Raw genomic sequence first — 19795 nt, 5'->3', positions numbered from 1 at the left:
CATCAGTAATAACCTCAATTCTTGTGTATTTTGAAATGTGTGTGCAGGTAGGAATGTGTGAGGCCTTAACCTAGAATGGATCAGCCATTCACTTTGACCCAGACAAATCCGATGGAAGGGAACACACAACCCCTCCCTAAAACGGAACAAAGGAGATAATTAACTGCAAAAGCATAGCAGGAGAGGCCTCCCTTTATTCCAAAACTGGCAATCAATGGTATTTACTGAACATTAACTGTGTACAGAACACTGCATTAAGCACTTGGGTAAGTATGATACAAAAGAGTTGGCAGACACAATCCCTGTCCAGAAGGAGACTCATTCAATCATATTTATTTAGCACTTACTGTGTGCAGAGCACTGTACTAAGTGCTTGGAAAGTACAATTCAGCAACAAAGAGACACAATTCCTGCCCACAACGGGCTCACAGTCTGGAAGCAGGGAGACAGACATCAGAACAAGTAAACAGGCATTAATAGCATCAATATAAATAAACAGAATTAGATATATATATATATATATACACACACACATCAGAACAAGTAAAGCAGGCATTAAAATAAATAAAAAGAATAAATAGAATAGAAGGGGGAGATAGAAGCTGAAATAAATTACTGAGAGGGGAAATGAAAGAGTGTAAGGAAAAGTACAAAAGTGCTGCAGAGCGCTGAGGGTGGGGGTCAATATCAAGTGCTTAAGGAGTCCAGTTCCGAGTGCAGAGGCACTGTGCGATTGCCCTGATTTGCTCCCTTTATTTACCTACCCCTTAGCCCCAAAGCACTTATGCACATATCAGTAATTTATTTATATTAGTGTCTGTCTTCCCCCCTAGACAGTAAGCCCATCATGGGCAGGGAATGTGTCTGTTATATTGTACTCTCCCAAGCACTTAGCATAGTGCTCTGCACACAATAAGTGCACAATAAATACTACTGATTCAGGTGGGGGCATATAAGGGAAATGAGGACTTAAGCAGCACAGCTTAGTGGAAAGAGCACGACCTTGGGAGTCAGAGGACGTGGGTTCTAATCCTAGCTCCGCTACTTGTCTACTCTGTGATCTTGGGTAAACCACTTAACTTCTCTGTGCCTCAGTTACCTCATCTATAACATGGGGATTAAAACTGTGAGCCCTACCTGGGACTACCTGATTACCCTGTATCTACCCCAGTGCTTAAAACAATGCTTGACACATAGGAAGCACTTAACAAATACCATTATTATTATTATTCGTCAGAGACCCCTCGGAGGAGATGCGTTTTTAATAAGGCTTCCTTCTTGAAGGAAAGGATTGTGTCTACCAACTGGATTGTACTCTCCCAAGACCTTAGTACAGTGCTCTGCACAAAGTCTATGCTCAATAAATACCACTCTTTGAGGTCAAAGCAAAATTGAAAGATTATAGATATCACTCCTGTTCCAAATTACAGAGCTGATAATCAATCAATGGTATTCATTCATTCATTCAATCATATTTATTGAGCGCTTACTATGTGCAGAGCACTGTACTAAGCGCTTGGGAAGTACAAGTTGGCAACATACAGAGACAGTCCCTACCCAACAAGGGGCTCACAGCCTAGAAGGAGGAGACAGATAACAAAACATGTGGATAGGTGTCATTAGAATAAATAGAAATAAAGCTAGATGCACATCATTAACAAAATAGAATAGTAAACATGTACAAGTAAAATAAATAGAGTAATAATTCTGTACAAACATATATACAGGTGCTGTGGGGAGGGGAAGGAGGTAGGGTGGGGGGGATGGGAAGGAGGAGAGAAAAAGGGGGCTCAGTCTGGGAAGGCCTCCTGGAGAAGGTGAGCTCTCAGTAGGGCTTTGAAGGGAGAAGAGAGCTAGCTTGGTGGATGTGCAGAAGGAGGGCATTCCAGGCCAGGGTGAGGATGTGGGCTGGGGGTCGACGGCGGGACAGGCAAGAACGAGGCACAGTGAGGAGGTTAGCGGCAGAGGAGCAGAGGGTGCGGGCTGGGCTGTAGAAGGAGAGTAGGGAGGTGAGGTAGGAGGGGGTGAGGTGATGGAGAGCCTTGAAGCCGAGAGTGAGGAGTTTTTGCTTGATGTATAGGTTGACTGGTAGCAACTGGAGATTTTTGAGGAGGGGAGTAACATGCCCAGAGCATGAGTGCTTACTGTGCGCTGAACACTGTATTAAGCTCTTGGGAGAGTACAACAGAGCTGGTAGACAAACTCCCTGCCCATCAGGAGATTACAGTCCAGAGGGGGAAACAGACATTAAGTGAGGTGAGTAGCAAGTCCTTAAAGGATATAGACCCAAGTGTACAGGTGATGTAGAAGGAAAAGGGAGTTGGGGTGAGTGGTGGTCCACCATAAATGAATGGGGAGGCAGTTCCAGGCCAGAGGGAGGACATGGGCAAGGGGTCAGCAGCGAGACAGAGTGAGGTACAATGAGCAAGTCAGTGTTAAAGGAGCGATAAGGCTCCTCTGGACAAGAAAATAATTACAAACAAAAAGATCACTTTTCAACGTCAATAATGACTCTGAGATACCCTTCCAATGGCACTTCAAGGCTTCCAGGGCTGTTGGATTTATGGGTGGGTGCTGTGGGCTAGGTTATCCAATAGCCAGGGCTACACTCCCTCAATTTGACTTCACTGTAAGTTTGGCTAACACCCAACTTTGTGGTTTAGTTTTAATCTACCTTTGGGTTATTAACATATACTCTCAGACTCTCTTAAGTATTCCATTTGACAATTTCCACCAGAGACCTGGAGTGTGCAGAAGTGGCATCTGACTCCCCTATTGGCTGGGCAGAACGGCATGGGCAGGGGCTGGAACCGAAGCCACTTGGGTTTGCTCCAGTCGGGTCGACTTTAGTAGATATGTACTTGAAAGGGGATTTCCTATGTCTTCTTTTAGGAACCTAACAGGTTAAAATTCAGTAATTGACGAAGGTGCTCCCACACAGCCTCCTTGCTGATCTCTTTGCCTCCTGCATCTCTCTTCACCAGGCCATAAGTTTCCAGAGCAGTGAACTGCCCCCTTCTCCCACCACCACTGGGGTCTTCCCTTTCTCCACAACAGACTGTCAGTTCCTCTGGGACCCAGATCCCACCACATACCCCAGGTGTCTACAACAGTTCTCAACCCCAGCTGACATTCAATCACTGTTGTTGGTGATGCTGACAATTTAGGCTCCTGGAGTTGCCCAGCTATGTAAAGCAGATTGTTTCTGTTCCTTCCTGTCCATTGATCCAAACAGTTATTTCTTTGGGCACTTAGATTTTACTTGTAATGGCACAGTGGCAGACCACGAGTCTGGGAGTCAGAAGGTCATGCGTTCTAATCCTGGCTCTGCCACTTGCCTGCTGTGTGACCTGAGGCAAGTCACTTCACTTCTCTGTGCCTCAGTGACCTCATCTGCAAAAAGGGGATTGAGACTGTGAGCCCCATGTGGGACAGGGACTGGGTCCAACCCAATCTGCCTGTATTCACCCTATCACTTAGTACAGTATCTGACACACAGTAAGCGCTCCACAAACACCATTATTATTATTATATTTTTTCCCCCATCGGCCGACCTCCAAGCAAATCCCTATCTAACCACAGATGGGTTTGACAGCAGATGTATCCAGCCCACAGGCTGGCATGAAATTCCATGCACACTCCATGTAAACTGGAGAGATGCAGCAAGGAAGCAGGAGGAGGAAGGTATGGTGGACATGCCCGTCGGTCCCCAGGCTCTGGCAGCTGGGTCCTTGGTTCCAGCTCCGGGCTGCTGGCCAGTTTGGGAGCACGATGCTGGACTGCTTGGCAGCGGCAGGGGAGATACATGCTCTGCTACTGCTTTGAGGGGCAGGAGCTGGGTGAGGGTGACAGACAGAAGGCTTAGGGTGTGAGGGCGTATGTATTAGTGCCAAGTGTGCAGGTATGTGCTTCTGTCGGCCCCTCTCCCTGCCCCTTTTCTTTCCCAGCACATCCACAACTGCTGCCTCCCTCTTGTTTCATTTCATTTAGGGTGCCAAAAATTTCACTAGAAACTCACACATTTGCTGCCTTCAAATGTATGGTCCAAATACAAATTCACGATAATAGAAGGTGTGGAGTTGCTCTTTGGTCAGAAGACTGGTTAGGGAAGCAGCATGGCTCAGAGGAAAGAGCATGGGCTTGAGAGTCAGAGGACATGGGTTCTAATCCCAGCTCCGCCACTTGTCTGCTGTGTGACCTTGGGCAAGCCACTTCACTTCTCTGTGCCTCAGTTACCTCATCTGTAAAATGGGAATTAAGACTGTGAGCCCCACGTAGGACAACCTGATTACTTTGTATCTACCCCAGTGCTTAGAACAGTGCTTAGCACATAGTAAGCATTCAATAAATACCATAATAATAACAACAATTATTATTAAAATGGGGATTTAGACTGTGAGCACCAGGTGAAACATGGACTATGTCCAATATAATCAGCTTGTATCTACCCAGTGCTTAGTACAATGCCGGACATGTAGGTGCTAAACAAATACCATACTTTTCAATTAAAAAAAAAAACTAACTCCATATGCGACAATAGATCATAGTGCTGTTTGAGCAGTTATGCTGAGGAGACCAGTTTTAAGTGTTTTGGAGGAATAAAAGAACCAGTAGGCATGATCCTTGCCCTCAAGGAGCCCACAATTTACTGGGGAAGACAAACACCACACTAAATTACAGGTAGCTGACACAACCTAATATAGAGATTATGTAAAAAGTGCCTTGGGGAGAACAGGTTGGGTGGGGTGAATTCCTCCGTGCTCAGCAGGGAACGGCATGGTAGAGGAAAAGAACCTAGCCAGGGACTCAGGTGACCTGGGTTTTAATCCCGGCTCTACCACTTGTCTGCTGTGTGGCCTTGGGCAAGTCACTTCACTTCTCTGTGCCTCAGTTCCCTCATCTGGAGATTCAATACCTATGCTCCCTCCTCTCTGGAATGTGAGCCCCATGTGGGATCTGATTATCCTGCATCTGTTCCAGTACTTAGTACAGTGCTTGGCACATAGTAAGTGCTTAATTAAAAGCAATTTCATGGACTCGAGTGACTCTTCAGGTAAATAGGGTAGGGAGAAGAGGGATTAGTCAGGTAAGGTTTCCTGCAGGAGATGTGATTTTAACTGGACTTTAAAAATGGGAAGAGTAGTAGACTTTCAGATGTGATGGGGAAAGGAGTTCCAGACAGCAGCGAGGGTGTGAACAAGTGAGCCCCACGTGGGCCAACTTGATTACCTTGTATCCCCCCAGCGCTTAGAACAGTGCTTTGCACATAGTAAGCACTTAACAAATACCATCATTATTATTATTTTTACAAGACAGGAATGAGTTTCATGTGTCTGCTCTCTAATAATTCTACTGCAATGCTAGAATGAAGCATACTTTCAAAAGACTGAAAGGAGTGTGGGTAGTCTGCCAGACTTTCAGGCAGGAACAATGAGCCATTTAAGAAAACAGAATTATTATTCATGGTCCCCAAAGCAAGGAACATTGTAGTCCTAACGGATCTTTTGCAAACGCGAGTGTTTTCACATACGGTAGTGACTGAGGCAACCTTGCCTCTTGTAAAGGGATCTCATCGAAGAACATCCAGAGCTCATGTGCAATCACAGCCAGAGTGGGAATCGTTTCGTACACTTACGGTGATGCCATGGGATGCACCCATGTGCTGCACGTGAAGGCCTGGGGAATTGTAGTAAGACATTCCGGCTCTAGTCAGGGAGGTCGGTGGTGTGAAACCAACTGTGTGGCTTGCATACGAGAGACCTGGAATGAAATAAACCAAAGGGCTTCAGTTGTGCATTCCACATCTGCATCCTCCCATTTTAGATTACAAAGTGCAAGTTTTAAAAATTTTGTCTAGGAGACAGAAATATATAGTACTAAAGGAAAGAAAGAAGCGACTTCAGAAACTTTCTTTTCCTTTCAAATAATCAAAATAGGTTTTTATTCTAGGTGAACATTAAACCTCTTCAACTTTAAGACTTTGCCCTTTAAAGTAGTTACACAGTGGCAGGACAGTAAAGTCACCCAACTGTATTTCTAGCCATGAAATATACCCATGAAATAAAGGGCAGGAACTGTTTTTGACTTGGTTTTGGGGGAATATGTCAACGATGCCCCTTCTCACAAACCCAAAACCATGGCACTGTCCTTGACTCATCTCTCTCTCAAACCACATTTTCAATCTACCACTAAATCTGGTTGGCTCAACCTTTCCAGCATCGCTAAAATCCACCCTTTCCTCTCCATCCACTCTGCTACCACGTGTTTTTAAATAATAGCATTTATAAAGCGCTTACTATGTGCAAAGCACTGTTCTAAGCGCTGGGGAGGTTACAAGGTGATCAGATTGTCCCAAGGGGGCTCACAGTCTTAATCCCCATTTTACAGATGAGGTAACTGAGGCCCAGAGAAGTTAAGTGACTTGCCCAAAGTCACACAGCTAGTCCAAGCACTTATCCTATCCCACCTTGATTACTGTATCCAACTCCTTGCTGATCTCCCTGCTTCCTTTCTCTCCTCACTCCAGTCCATATTTCACTCGGCTGCTTGGATCATTTTTCTACAAAAATATTCAGTCCTTGTTTCCCTACTCCTAAAGAACCTCCAGTGACTGCCCATCCACCTCCACAATAAACAGATATTCATTACCATCGGCCTGAAAGCATTCGATCACCTTGCCCCCTCCTTCCTCAACTTGCTGCTCTCCTATTACAACCCAGCCTGCACATTTCACTCCTCTAACCCCAATCTACTCACTGTATCTTGATCTTGTTTATCTCACCGCCAACCACTCACCCTCGTCCTGCCTCTGGCCGAAACACTTCCCTCTTCATATCTGACAATTTATGCCCTCCACCTTCAAAAGCCTTACTGAAGGCACATCTCCTCCAAGAGGCCATCCCTCACTAAGCCCTCCTTTCCTCTTTTCTCACTCCTTTCTGTGTCACCCTGATTTGCTCCCTTTACTCATCCCTCCCCATCAGCAGCATAGCGCTTATGTTCCTGTCTGTAATTTATAATAATGCCTATCGCCCCCTCTAGACTGTGAGCTCATGTGGGTAGGGAATGTATTTACTAACTCTGCTATATTGTACTCTCCCATGTGCTTAGTACCGTGCTCTGCACACAGTGTGTTCAATAAATACAAGTGATTGATAGAACAGAAAAATCACAGATAAACAAATTTCAATATGAATCTGGCTTTAAAAACTGCACATAACCTAACCAAAACCATCAAATAAATATACCAGTAAAGGACTGTTTGCCTTCTTTTATATCTAATCGACACCGTCCAGCAACAATTAGCTCAAGTTTTAGTGGGTAACTCTTGACTTGTCCTTTACTAGTCTGGAGTTTAGTTTAGAGAAAGGGCTTGCCTTTAGTGTGGTAGGGGGAGGAAAGCTTTATGCTTGAAAGGTTAGATTGTGACTGCTTATATCAGCCCCAGACTTTTATTCCCAATATTATGCGAATGACAGTCACCCAAATGCTTTCATTCTTTCCTCCCTATCTTGTGGTGTGAAACAAAGCAGCCACACTAACGGATTTCAACTCTCAGTTTGGGGCTTTACTGCTCACCTAATGCAGGCCATCATCTAACACACACAATCTCCATTTACCTACAAACCCAGTAATTTTAACAATGAAATCAACATCAATGGTATTTATTGAGAGCTTACTATGTGGCAAGCATGTACTTGGTGCTTGAATTTTGAAGAAACTCACAAACTACTTATTCCTATATGTTATGAAGTTGACAGGCAGGATTCAAGAATCCAAAAGGCTTCGGACAGGTGCCATCACGAGACCGGTGTGGGGCAAGCAAGGAACCGAGGATGAATGTGCTCTATCTGTACCAAGAGGAGGCTGTCTCACACAACAAGGAAAGGAGGGATTTCCTTTCAACCTGTGACTTGCCTTTGAAAATGGTAATTCCCCAGGCTTGTGCTAGTAGATTAAGGAGGACATGGGAAGAAAGGATTTTTCTGTCCCAAAGTCTTCAGGGAAACAGTAGGACAGGTATTCCCAACGATGTGTCCCTCAAAAATGGGGAAAGGCTGTACTGTGAGGCACACTAACAATGCAACTTGTTAGGTTTCATTCCAGAACCAGCCTCAACGTAAATGGGGCCTATGGGGAAATAAAAGTTACCCTGTGGATTCCCTCCTGCCGTTTCTTCCCCTCACCATTCCTAGGGACTTTTTTTTTGACTCTGGTCTCCCCAGCTGCCTCGTGTCCCTTCCCTTTTATGTACATTAGTGAGGTGCGCAGCACCCCTAAAAACACCCACTGCCAGCAGGGGCAGGGAAATGCTACCTGGATTCCCTTCCCAGTGGCAGGACACCTGAGTCCCAGCCCTGCCTTCTGGCTTCAAGAAGGCTGTGCTCTGTGTGGCCCGGATCCCTACGCCCAGGCTCCGTTGACTTGGTCTTGTTCCCCTTGGGTGCCCACTTGATCCCCAGGATCCTCAGGATCTCCAGTCCCCTAATGCAGCGCTCTCTAGATTATAAACTCATTGTGGGCAGGGAATGTGTCTGTTGTCATATTATACTCTCCCAAGTGCTTTGTACAGTGCTTTGCACACAGTAAGGGCTCAATAAATATGACTGAATGAATGAACTGTAATTTTATTTATCTGTATTAATGTCTGTTTCTTCTAGACTGTATAAGCTCATTGTGGTCAGAGAATGTGTCTGTTGGATTGGACTCTACCAAGCGCTTAGTACAGGGCTCTGCACACGGTAAGCATTCAAATACGATTGACTGACTGACCACAGCATCCAGCTTCCCCACCCCTCCAATCCAAGGAGGCTGAGGACCACTGACTCCACAGGGAATCGGGCAGGGCTGTGACTCCAGGCAGGAGCTGGGAAGAAGGCAACCACCTGCTACTGAATGAAATTCGTGGAGGGGACGAGAGGTGGGGGTGGGGGGTGCTGAGGGGATGGGCTAGGGGCTGAGTTAAGAGTCTGGAGGAGGAGGAAAACTGTCAGAACAGGACCAGGCAGGCACAGGATGGCATGAGGAGTGGAGGAGGTGGGGAAGGGAACTGATTTTCCAGCAGCGATTGGATTGTTGTGTGGGGCCTGGGAGTCAGGTCTTGGGTTCTAAACCTAGCTCTGACACATCTGCTGTGTGACCTTGGACAAGTCCCTTCACTTCTCTGTGCCTCAGTTACCTCATGTGTAAAATGGGGACGGAGAGTGTGAACCCTATATGGGGCCTTCCACCACCCTCAGGCCTCCAGACGCCGGGTTCTAGGGTGGAAATGTTAGGTCAGAACCTTCCCAAGAAGCATCGAAGGAACGGATGCTTCCCTGTCCTGTTTCTGCCTGATAAAGGCCATCATCTGGATGTCTTCCCCTCCCTGCTCCATTGTGCAGTGGAGTCTGGTTCTGAGAGGGATTCTCCCCCTCCAGAGAACAAGGGAATGGATTCCCGTTGCAGTAGGAGAGATTTAGAGACTTGAGGGAGGGCAGCTGAGAGGCTTGGGTTCCCGAGAGTGATGGGGGACAGGTCCTGGTGTCCCCCAGAAAGAAAGATGCATATGGGATTACAGGCGTGGCATCAGGTCTACAGTTTGACTTAATAATAATAATAATGATGGCATTTATTAAGCGCTTACTATGTGCAGAGCACTGTCCTAAGCGCTGGGGAGGTTACAGGGTGATCAGGTTGTCCCACGGAGGGCTCACAGTATTAATTCCCACTTTACAGATGAGGTAACTGAGGCCCAGAGAGGTTAAGTGACTTGCCCAAAGTCACATAGCTGACAATTGGCGGAGCCGGAATTTGAACCCATGACCTCTGACTCCAAAGCCCACGCTCTTTCCACTGAGCCACACTGCTTCTCCTTGACTTGCAATCAAATGCATCAATTTGTATCTCGGTGTGGAGGGATGCTCTGACCTATACCTATATTGTACACTCCCAAGCGCTTAGTACAGTGCTCTGCACACAGTAAGCGCTCAATAAATACTATTGACTGACTGACAGAGACTGTGTCCAACCCAATTTGCTTGTATCCACCCCAGCGCTTAGTACAGTGTCTGGCAGGTAGTAAGCACTTAATATCATCATCATCATTATTATTAGTCCTGAGCTGCTTCAGCAATTAGTGCATGGCTGTGGAGTCTATGTTTTATGGTCACTAGGAACCAGGGCATACAAACTTTTTTCCTGGCAAGAAGAGCAGAGTTGAACTAGTCCCTCCGGTGAAAGGATTAGATGGTTCCAAAGTACAGGAGGCTCTCATGAGCTTCTCCACAGCATACGAAGCTGCTTCAGGGTGCAAGAGTTGGTCTGGGACTCCTGTCATCTCACTTAGGACCTATTAATTATACTTGTTTTCACTGCATGTGATACCTCACCACAGGTTTGCACATCACCTCCCCCCAGGGCATCGATACCTTCTCACTGTTCACGTACACTGTTTTCAGTTGTCTTTTTCAGAACTGTTTATTAGTTATTCCTCCTCGGCTCCTCAAATGGTGACTGCCAAATACATTACATTTTTTAGCTCTACAAAGTTTGTTTCCTTAAGCCAGTAGAATGGAGTGAGCATCCAGTGAGCAAACACTTCCTGCTCAGGGGCAGGATCAGATCCCTTATAGGATATGGCATGTTGATCATTGTAGATTTAGAAAAAGCAAAATGCTCCAAGCCCATATACTTTCCAACACTAAAAAGTGAAAAATTTGTATTTTTTAAAAAAGTCTGCCCCAAGAGTCTGAATGGAATGGAACGATAATCTCAAAAAACTCTTTCTACCTCAACTTCATTAACATAGACAATGAAAATGAAGGTGCAAGCAATCAGTGTGATCTAATGGAAAGAGTGAGTACAGGTACCGGAGTCAGAGGACCTGAGTTCTAATGCTATTGTGTGACCCTAGGAAAGTCACTTAACATCTCTGTGCCTCAGCTTCCTCAGATGTAAAGTAAGAATTCAGTAACTATTCTCCCTCTTCGGCTGTGAGCTCGGTGTGGAAGAGGAAATGTGTCTGACCTCAATATATCTACTCCAGCGCTTAGTACCATGTTTAGCATGCATAAGTGCTTAAAAACTGCCATTTTTTAACTATTATTACTATTATTAATTAATAACAATCACTTAATGCAGGGTTGCATGCAGTGGAACAAAGGAGTCTTGAGGAATTCATTCTCCTCTAGGAAAATTCTGTACTCCCTCTAATAATCCGTCCCTTCCCGTCACCCTGGCCTGATTTTGGGTGTAAGCTTTCTCTCTTTTTTTAATGGCATTTGTTCAGTGCTTACTACGTGCCAGGCACCGTTCTAAGCGCTGGGGTAGATACAAGGTAATCGGGTTAGACACAGTCCATGTCCCTCATGGAGCTCACAGTCTTGATCCCCATTTTACAAATGAGGTAACTGAGGCCTGGAAGTGAAGTGACTTGCCCAAGGTCACAGAGCAGACAAGTGGTGGAGCCAGCATTAGAACTCAGGTCCTTCTGACTCCCAGGCCAGTGCGATACACACTAGACCACACTGCTTCCACACTTCCTCTCCCGTGCTATGGATTACACTGGAATCAATATCTTTAAGCTCCCTTCTTAGCCTTTAGCTCAGGGCTCTGCACACTGTAAATTGCTTAATAAATGCCACTCAATTACAACTGCCTAGGAGAAATACTGGAATGGAGAAGAACCCTTGGAGCTCATGTTACATGAAGTATCAGGAGTCGAGAGCTCAAACAGAACTTGTTTTGTGCATATCAATGTACAGGAATCCTTGAGCCCAGGCAAATTCCCCCTAAATCACCTAACCCCTCCTAGAAACCTTAAAAATGTAAACGATAGTACATCAAAGGGCGGTTTTGTGTGTTCTCAACATCTTATCCTTTCATCATGTTGCAACACAAGACTCTACAGAATTTCTTTATTACCTCACTAAAGTTGCTGGCAAACATACAAAAAACTTTTTTGCTTTCATCAGAAAAATTTCTATCTATTCTGGGGAAAAGGAAGGAGGAGGAAAAGTAGGCACTTGGAAAAGACTAAGTTGTCCATTAACATGAGCAGCAATTCAGGAGCTGCCGCACTGTGCTATCTGGATTGGCAGAGGAGAGAGGACACCATTTCAGAATGCCCGTCATTGACTTCACCCACAACACACGGAGTCCTGATTCTCCAAGAGAATCACTCCCTGGGCACCCAAAGCATCAGGGACATGGGCAGCTGGAGTCAAAGGAAGGAAGTGCCTCAGCCAACCCTAAGACCCCTCAAGTAAGCTGCCCACCCTCTCCCCCAAATAAAGTGAGAACTCCGTGTGGCTGTTTATCCCACAGGAGTATAACCCATGGCCTCAGCAACTGATCCAACCCCAAATCTGTACTTCTCTGCAAGGCAACTAGCCCATAGGTTCTCCTTGCTGACAGGAGAGGACTACTTTCAGGGGGACCAGTAATTACAATAGTAATAATTATGGCACTTGTTAAGCACTTCCTATGTGCCAAGCACTGTTCTAACTGCTGGGGTAGATACAAGATAATCAGGTTGGACAATAGTCCCTGTCCCACTTGGGGCTCACACTCTAAATCCCCATTTTAGAGATAAGTAAGGTAACTGAGGCCCAGAAATGAAATGGTCACACAACTGACAAGTGGTGGAGGCTGGATTAGAACCCAGGTCCTTCTGACTCCCATGCCCATGCTCTTTCCACTAAGCCCCACGGCTCCTACACTAAGCCATGGTGCTTCTATCATGACTGCAGAAGTTTTTGGTACCCATTACTCATATAATGTCATCAATGATTGACTGCATATTTAAATATGATGATGATGATATTTATTAAGTGCTTACTATGTTCCAGGCACTGTACTAAGTGCTGGGGTGGATACAGGCAAATTGAGTTGGACACAGTCCCTGTCCCATGTAGCACTCAGTCTTAATCTCCATTTTACAGATGAGGTAACTGAGGTCCAGAGAAGTGATGTGACTTGCCCAAGGTCACACAGCAGATAAATGTTGGAGCTGGGATTAGAACCCATGCCTGGGCTCTAACCACTAGGCAATGCTGCTTCTCGGTATGTTTGAACTATTGAACTATGCAGGGAGACGGGGCCGAGCCCCACAGTAAAGCTCCCCCTCCATGAAGGGGACTCTGGAAGCGTGAAACCAAGGAATCGTAGAGGGTTGAGCCAGGCTCCGGCAGCCCATCTTCCCTGTGCCCTGCTGGCCATGGAGCGAGTCCTGCTCAGGTTGGCCTCAGCCCCAGAACCCTGGGCCAGTTTCTCCACCTCCGACAACTGCCTTCCTTCCCGGTTTTGGGGGCCGGTCTCAGTAATTCACTGGATCCCAGGTGCTCTTCAATCTTGGGAACCCCAAGTCACTTTTGGCTAAGCCAGGCTGTTGCCTGGGGCCTGCCATGAGCATCACTGGACACAGGTGGGGGCCCAGACAACCCAGCCCTGGATATCTTGGAGCTACAGGGTTCTGCCATGACCAGGTGAAGCAGTGGGCTTACCTGCCTACTTCCTCAAAACCAAGTTATTAGGCTTCATGAAACATCACTGACCTTTCATTTGCAGGTCAGGGGACGTGCCAGATTAGATTTGAAGAGCAGGCAAGACAGATGTTTTCAATCTATCGATCTGTCTAGAGTACTTACTGAATGCTTGTGTGCCGAGCACTTGGGAACCTATGCTAGAAGCAGAAGACACGATCCAGAAGAGCTTACAACCTAATTTATATTCTGAGTTTTCACACACACTGTGCTCTAGGGTTTATAACAAATTAAAAAAAAAATTCAAAATTTAAGGAAAATTAAGGATATTGTTTATTTTTTGATTTTTTTTAAAATAGTTTCAAAGGAGCAGGGCTTCCTCACACTGAACTAAATTATTATCATTATTAATAATAATAACTGTATTTACTGAGCGCTTACTATGTGCAAAGCACTGTACTACATGCTTGGAAGAGTACAATAAAACATCAAACACATTCCCTACCCACATCAAGCTCAGTCTAGAGGGTACAGTGCTCTGCACACAGTAAGCGCTCAATAAACATGATTGAATGAATGAATGAATATCTTGAAAATATAACTGTCAAAACACATGCGTGCATGTACACACACTCACTCTCTCACTCTCTCTCTCTCTCCCCCCACCCCCTGCCCCACCAGCACTTTATCAATCAAGTGGCACTTAAGAGTAGGTCCTACAAAAAAGGAAAATAACAGCTATAGGAACATCAATAACTAGATATTCTTAAAATTACAGTTTTTTCAATTGCTTCTTGTCAAAATGATTTCAACACTGGTGACAGTGAAGCAAAATATATGGCAGGCATGTTATCCTGGCAAAATTAGTGTGTATACATACATACATTATACATATACAGTTTAAAATTGAAGAGATGCCTATGATATCTACCTACAAGAAGAAATGGAAAGATTGTTTACCTGGTGATATAGGTCTGCTTGAACTTGGAGATGGTGTGTAAGGGATAGGACTGGACACAGTGCGAGGTCTTAATCCTTGCGCAGACATCTCATTAAAATATCTAATGAAAGAAAAAGTAATTAAAAATACAGGTTTTAAAAATGAAGAAAATTACGGTTCACATCATAAGGTCACAAATGCAGTTACTTAGATACCTGAGACTAGTCTTTAGGAGGAGGAATACAATGCTTTGTACACAATAAATGTACTGCCCAAGTGCTTAGTACAGTGCTCTGCACACAGTAAGCGTTCAATAAATACGATTGAATGAAAGAATGAAATACGATTGAATGAATTTACTAAACACTTTCTGTGTGCAGCACTGGGAGAGAATACATAGATGGGAATTAGACACGGTCCCTGTCCCTTGGGGGACTCACAAGCACAGTGGGTCAGAGGTGCAGGTGGAGGAGGCAGATTTAGAGATCCAGCCAATTCCAAGGAAGGATCGAGACAAAAGGAAGGGAGGAATGAAACAAATGAGTCTACTCCAAAGAAAGAAATGGCCTATGGTCTGAGTCCAGTCAAAGAACCACCAAACTGGTGGGCCTTTAACAAGCAGAAAACAAAGTGGATGTTGCTGTGGTTGAACTAGTCTCTACTGACTAATTTTGGTTTTCCAGCTAAAGGAGAGGCAACGTTTTGCCTAACATAGTTATGTACTATATTTCTCTGCTATTAACAGGGGTGCGCAGGCTGCCTGTGCACATTCACTGACCCTGAGAAAAAAATCACACTATTGTGCTAGGAAGAGAGTTGGGGCTTTTAGCCTTCTTCCCTAGCTGGTAGCTGAATCTGCAGTGGGGCAGGTCAGCAGCAAATTCCTCCAAAACATCCCATATCTCTGGGACGTTCCGACCTGTTAAATCACGGGGTGGTGGTGGCAAATTGCCTGGAGACTGTAAGGACCACAAGGACCTAGCTGGAACTATTTGGAATTGGAAAGGGAAAGTGAAGCAGCATGGCCTAGTGGAAAGAGCACAAGTCTGGGAGTCAGAGAACCTAGGTTCTAATCTTGGCTATGCCAATTTTTTGCTGTGTGGATCTTGGGCAGGTCGCTTAACTCTCTATGCCTCAATTCTCCTGTTTAATAATGATGGTATTTGTTAAGCGCTTACTATGTGCAAAGCACTGTTCTAAGCCCTGGGGAGGATACAAGGTGATCAGGTTGTCCCACGTGGGGCTCAAAGTCTTAATCCCCATTTTACAGGTGAGGTAACTGAGGCACAGAGAAGTGAAGTGACTTGCCCCAAATCACACAGCTGACAATTGGTGGAGCCGGGATTTAAACCCATGACCTCTGACTCCCAAGCAAGTGCTCTTTCCATTGAGCCACGCTGCTCCTGTTTGCCCTCCTACTTAGACTGTGAGCCCCATACATGACTGCATCTATTCCAGTGCTTGGAACAGTACTGAACATATAGTTAACACTTGACAAATACTATTTTTTAAAAATTCAGATTGCCCTTCTGTTTTGGAGGTTGGTTTTTGGTCACATAGGGTTGCCCTAGCAGGCTCTATCAGTATGGCACAGAGCAAATAACACAGTGTATGCACTTTGGGGACTGAAGCCCTCCCCACTGGCTACGCCTTGGGTTGTCAGTCCTGTGGTTCTCAGGATCGAAAATGGTTTTGTCCTTGACCCTCTCTCCCTGCAGCAGCTGAAAGATGCCACCTAAAGAAGCCACAGAGTCAAATCTGGGGCAAAATCCTCCTCACTGTACCTCATTCTCGCCTGTCCCACCGTCGACCCCCGGCCCATGTCCTTCCCCTGACCTGGAATGCCCTCCTTCCACACATCCGCCAAGCTAGCTCTCTTCCTCCCTTCAAAGCCCTACTGAAAACTCACCTCCTCCAGGCCTTCCCAGACTGAGCCCCCTTTTTCCTCTCCTCCTCCTCATCCCCCCAGCCCGACCTCCTTCCCCTCCCCACAACACTTGTATATATTTGTACAGATTTATTACTTTATTTATTTTACTTGTACATATTTACTGTTCTATTCATTTTGTTAATGATGTGCATATAGCTTTAATTCTATTTGTTCTGATGATTTTGACCCCTGTCTACGTTTCATTTTGTTGTTTGTCTCCCCATTCTAGACTGTGAGCCTGTTGTTGGGTAGGGACCGTCTCTACAGGTTGCCGACTTGTACTTCCCAAGCATTTAGTACAGTGCTCTGCACACAGTAAGCGCTCAATAAATACGATTGAATGAATGAATGAATGAAAAATCCCCTTAAAAGTGACAGGGAACAAAAGAGTTAGGCACTGGGAGAAATTAATGCTACGGCGCAGCAAGGAGTCATTTTTACAAACCTAAAACATAGAAGGGATTGCCTGTCACACACTGATCCTATTCGCCACACCCGTCAATAATATTTACTGAGCACTTACTGCATGCAGAGCATTGTACTAAGCATTTGAAAAAGCACAATATGACAGAGTTGGTAGACATGCTCCCTGCCCAAAACGAACTTACACTTATACACACTGATTAAAAAAACCTCTCCTTCAGAGGTCACCTTCAAACTCAAGGTGCTCAATAAATATAATTGATAGATTGATTGTGTGCGAGAGAGGTACTAAAGGGCTTTGACAGTCTTAAAAGAAGCAGCATGGCTCAGTGTAAAGAGCATGGGCTTTGGAGTCAGAGGTCATGGGTTCGAATCCCAGCTCCACCACATGTCTGCTGAGTGACCTTGGGCAAGTCACTTAACTTCTCTGTGCCTCAGTTACCTCATCTGTAAAATGGTGATTAAGACCGTGAGCCCCACGTGGGACAACCTGATCACCTTGTATCCCCCCAGCGCTTAGAACAGTGCTTTGCACATAGTAAGCGCTTAATAAATGCCATCATCATCATCAAAAGTGACTAATCAAGGCACAACATAACATCTAAAGTACACGTTTGTAATAGGAAGAACAATACCTCATCTTCTGTTCACCAACAATTGCAGCAATGACAGCCTCATTTCTTTTTAGTTAAGAGAATCTACAAATGCTCTCTTTTCACATGGTAATAGCTAGCTCAAGTGACCTCTCCAAGCATCCAAAAGTTATATTTGCCTAAACTTTTAGGAAATCTCCAAAGCCAGAACTTCCCTTAGTGTGGTTCCCACGTTGACAACGCTTCAATTTTTCTGGCATTCTTCACCTGCTAGAGCATGCTTCGAGTGAATCTTGGACTTAAGAAAAACTATATACTAGCATTCCACAGGCCATTTATTTTAAACTCCTCTAAGCAGGACATCAGCATTTCTGGTCAAAGGCAAAGACACACTGCGGCATATAGCCAGTTGGATCACTAGCTGGATTATTTTCATTTAGGGAAGTTGCAGGAGGCCTGTTTGACTACCCTCCCCATTGGAGGCCATGGGTGTCAAACTGCTATTTTCAAAAGGGTTGCTAGTCTTCTTAGAGAATGGAACCACCTGATTAGGATGTCATGCAGAAACCAAACCTGGAATTGATACTGGAACCTCTTTACATAATATTGTATCTTTTCAGGCATCCAAATGGGAGTACTCTGTAGGGTAGCCTACAAACTCCACAAGGAAGAGGCACTGCCACCTGTCATTTTCTGGCCTATTGTCCCAACGCGTCTTATGGCCTCTCGGTGGCTGTCCAAACTCTAATGATACCCAGCACCTCACCTAGATGTGGAAGAACCACTGGTATGGCTGCTATGGGAAGCGCATGGAGATTTTTAAGGTTTTAGGGAAAACTGTTGGAACAAAGGCAGCATGGCCTAGTGGAAAGAGCATGGGACTGATATTTCAGAGATCTGGGTTAATAATAATGATGATGATAATTATAATAATAACAATGATATTCATTAAGCCCTTACTGTGTGCCACGCACTGTGAAAGATGTGAGATAATCAGGTTGGACACAGTCCCTGTCCCACATGGAGTCCTCAATCTAAGAGGGGAGAGGGAACTGGCACTGAATCCACCTTTTGCAGATGAGAAAATTGAGGCCCAGAGAAGTGAAGTGAGTTAGGCAAGGTCATATCAGCAGGCGAGTGGCACGGCCAAAACTGGAACCCAGGTTCTCTGCTTCTCAGGTCCGTGCTCTTTCCATTCTTTCAGGCCATGCTGTTTCTAGATTGCTCTGCTAATAGCCTGCAGTATGACTTTGGGCAAGTCACTTGACTCTTTGTGTTTCAATTTCCTCACCCGCAAAATGGTAATAAGATACCTGCTCTCCCTACCTCTGAGACTGTGAGCCCCATGTGAGACAGGGACTGTGTCCGACTTGATTATCTTATATCTACTCTGTACTTAGTTTAAGTGCTTGGCATAGAAACTACTTAAATACTAAAATAATAAGAGGGCTATTAATAAAATCAAATAGCAAAAAACCCGCTAAGAGGTGGAAAATCCTTGCTGTCCTTCCTCCAGGCTCCATATAACCAGAGGACAAGTTAGAGAAGGGACTCCAACTATGTGGGGCTGCTTCAGTTCTGCTAGAATGTGTATAGATGCTGTCGACATCAGGAAAACGGCTACCCAGCACATCCTCTTGACGGAGCCCTGATTCCATAAATCACAGCAAGTGGAAATGATGGAATAGTGTTTAAAACCTTCCAACACGAAGGATAAGAATCAAACATATTTCCTTGCAGGGACCCACAGTGTTTTGCAGGATGGAAGGCAGTAGCAGTGGGATATAATCTTTAAGAATTATGGTGTTTAACGGCTTCCCCTGTGGGGTAGCACCGATTGAGTGCCCACTTGGAGTGGTGCATTATACTACCTGCTTGGGAAGCAGTGTTTCCTAATGGATAGAGCACGGGCTTGGGAGTTAGAACAACCAGGGTTCTAATCCTGGATCTGCGACTTGTCTGCTTGTGTGACCTTGGGCAAGTCACTTAACTTCTCTGGGCCACAGTTACCTCATCTGTAAAATGGGGATTAAGACTGGGAGCCCCCTGTGGGACAGAGATTGTGTCCACCCCAGGGCTTAGTACATAATAAGTGCTGAACAAGCACCACGATTATCATTATTAGTAGGATGTGCCAATTACTAAGTGCTGGGTAGATAAAAAATAATCAGATTGGACACACTCCATGTCAGATATGGGGCTCAAAGTAGTAACGTGGCTCAGTGGAAAGAGCTGAGGCTTTGGGGTCAGAGGTCATGGGTTCAAATCCCAGCTCTGCCAATTGTTAGCTGTGTGACTTTGGGCAGGTCACTTAACTTCTCTGGGCCTCAGTTCCCTCATCTGTAAAATGGGGATGAAGACTATGAGGCCCCTGTGGGACAAGCTGATCACCTTGTAACCTCCCCCAGCGCTTAGAACCGTGCCTTGCACACAGTAAGCGCTTAAT

The 19795-nt window shown here is 45.2% G+C and overlaps 1 protein-coding gene across 1 annotated transcript in view; it reads right to left on the bottom strand.

The window, feature by feature from the left end:
* CCDC6 (coiled-coil domain containing 6) overlaps nt 1-19795 on the bottom strand; it is a 122935-nt gene that overhangs the window by 4845 nt on the left and 98295 nt on the right. Inside the window, exons 7-8 of the mRNA XM_038743502.1 lie at nt 14424-14524; nt 5636-5760 (exon numbers count right to left, since the gene is read on the bottom strand). Of these exons, the coding sequence (XP_038599430.1) occupies nt 5636-5760; nt 14424-14524 (226 nt within the window). The remainder of the gene's footprint in view (nt 1-5635; nt 5761-14423; nt 14525-19795) is intronic.

Source organism: Tachyglossus aculeatus, chromosome 3 (genome assembly GCF_015852505.1).
Source record: "Tachyglossus aculeatus isolate mTacAcu1 chromosome 3, mTacAcu1.pri, whole genome shotgun sequence".
NCBI lineage: Eukaryota > Metazoa > Chordata > Mammalia > Monotremata > Tachyglossidae > Tachyglossus > Tachyglossus aculeatus.
Note: the sequence above shows the minus strand (reverse complement) of the source record. Positions and strands in the feature narration are given on the sequence as shown.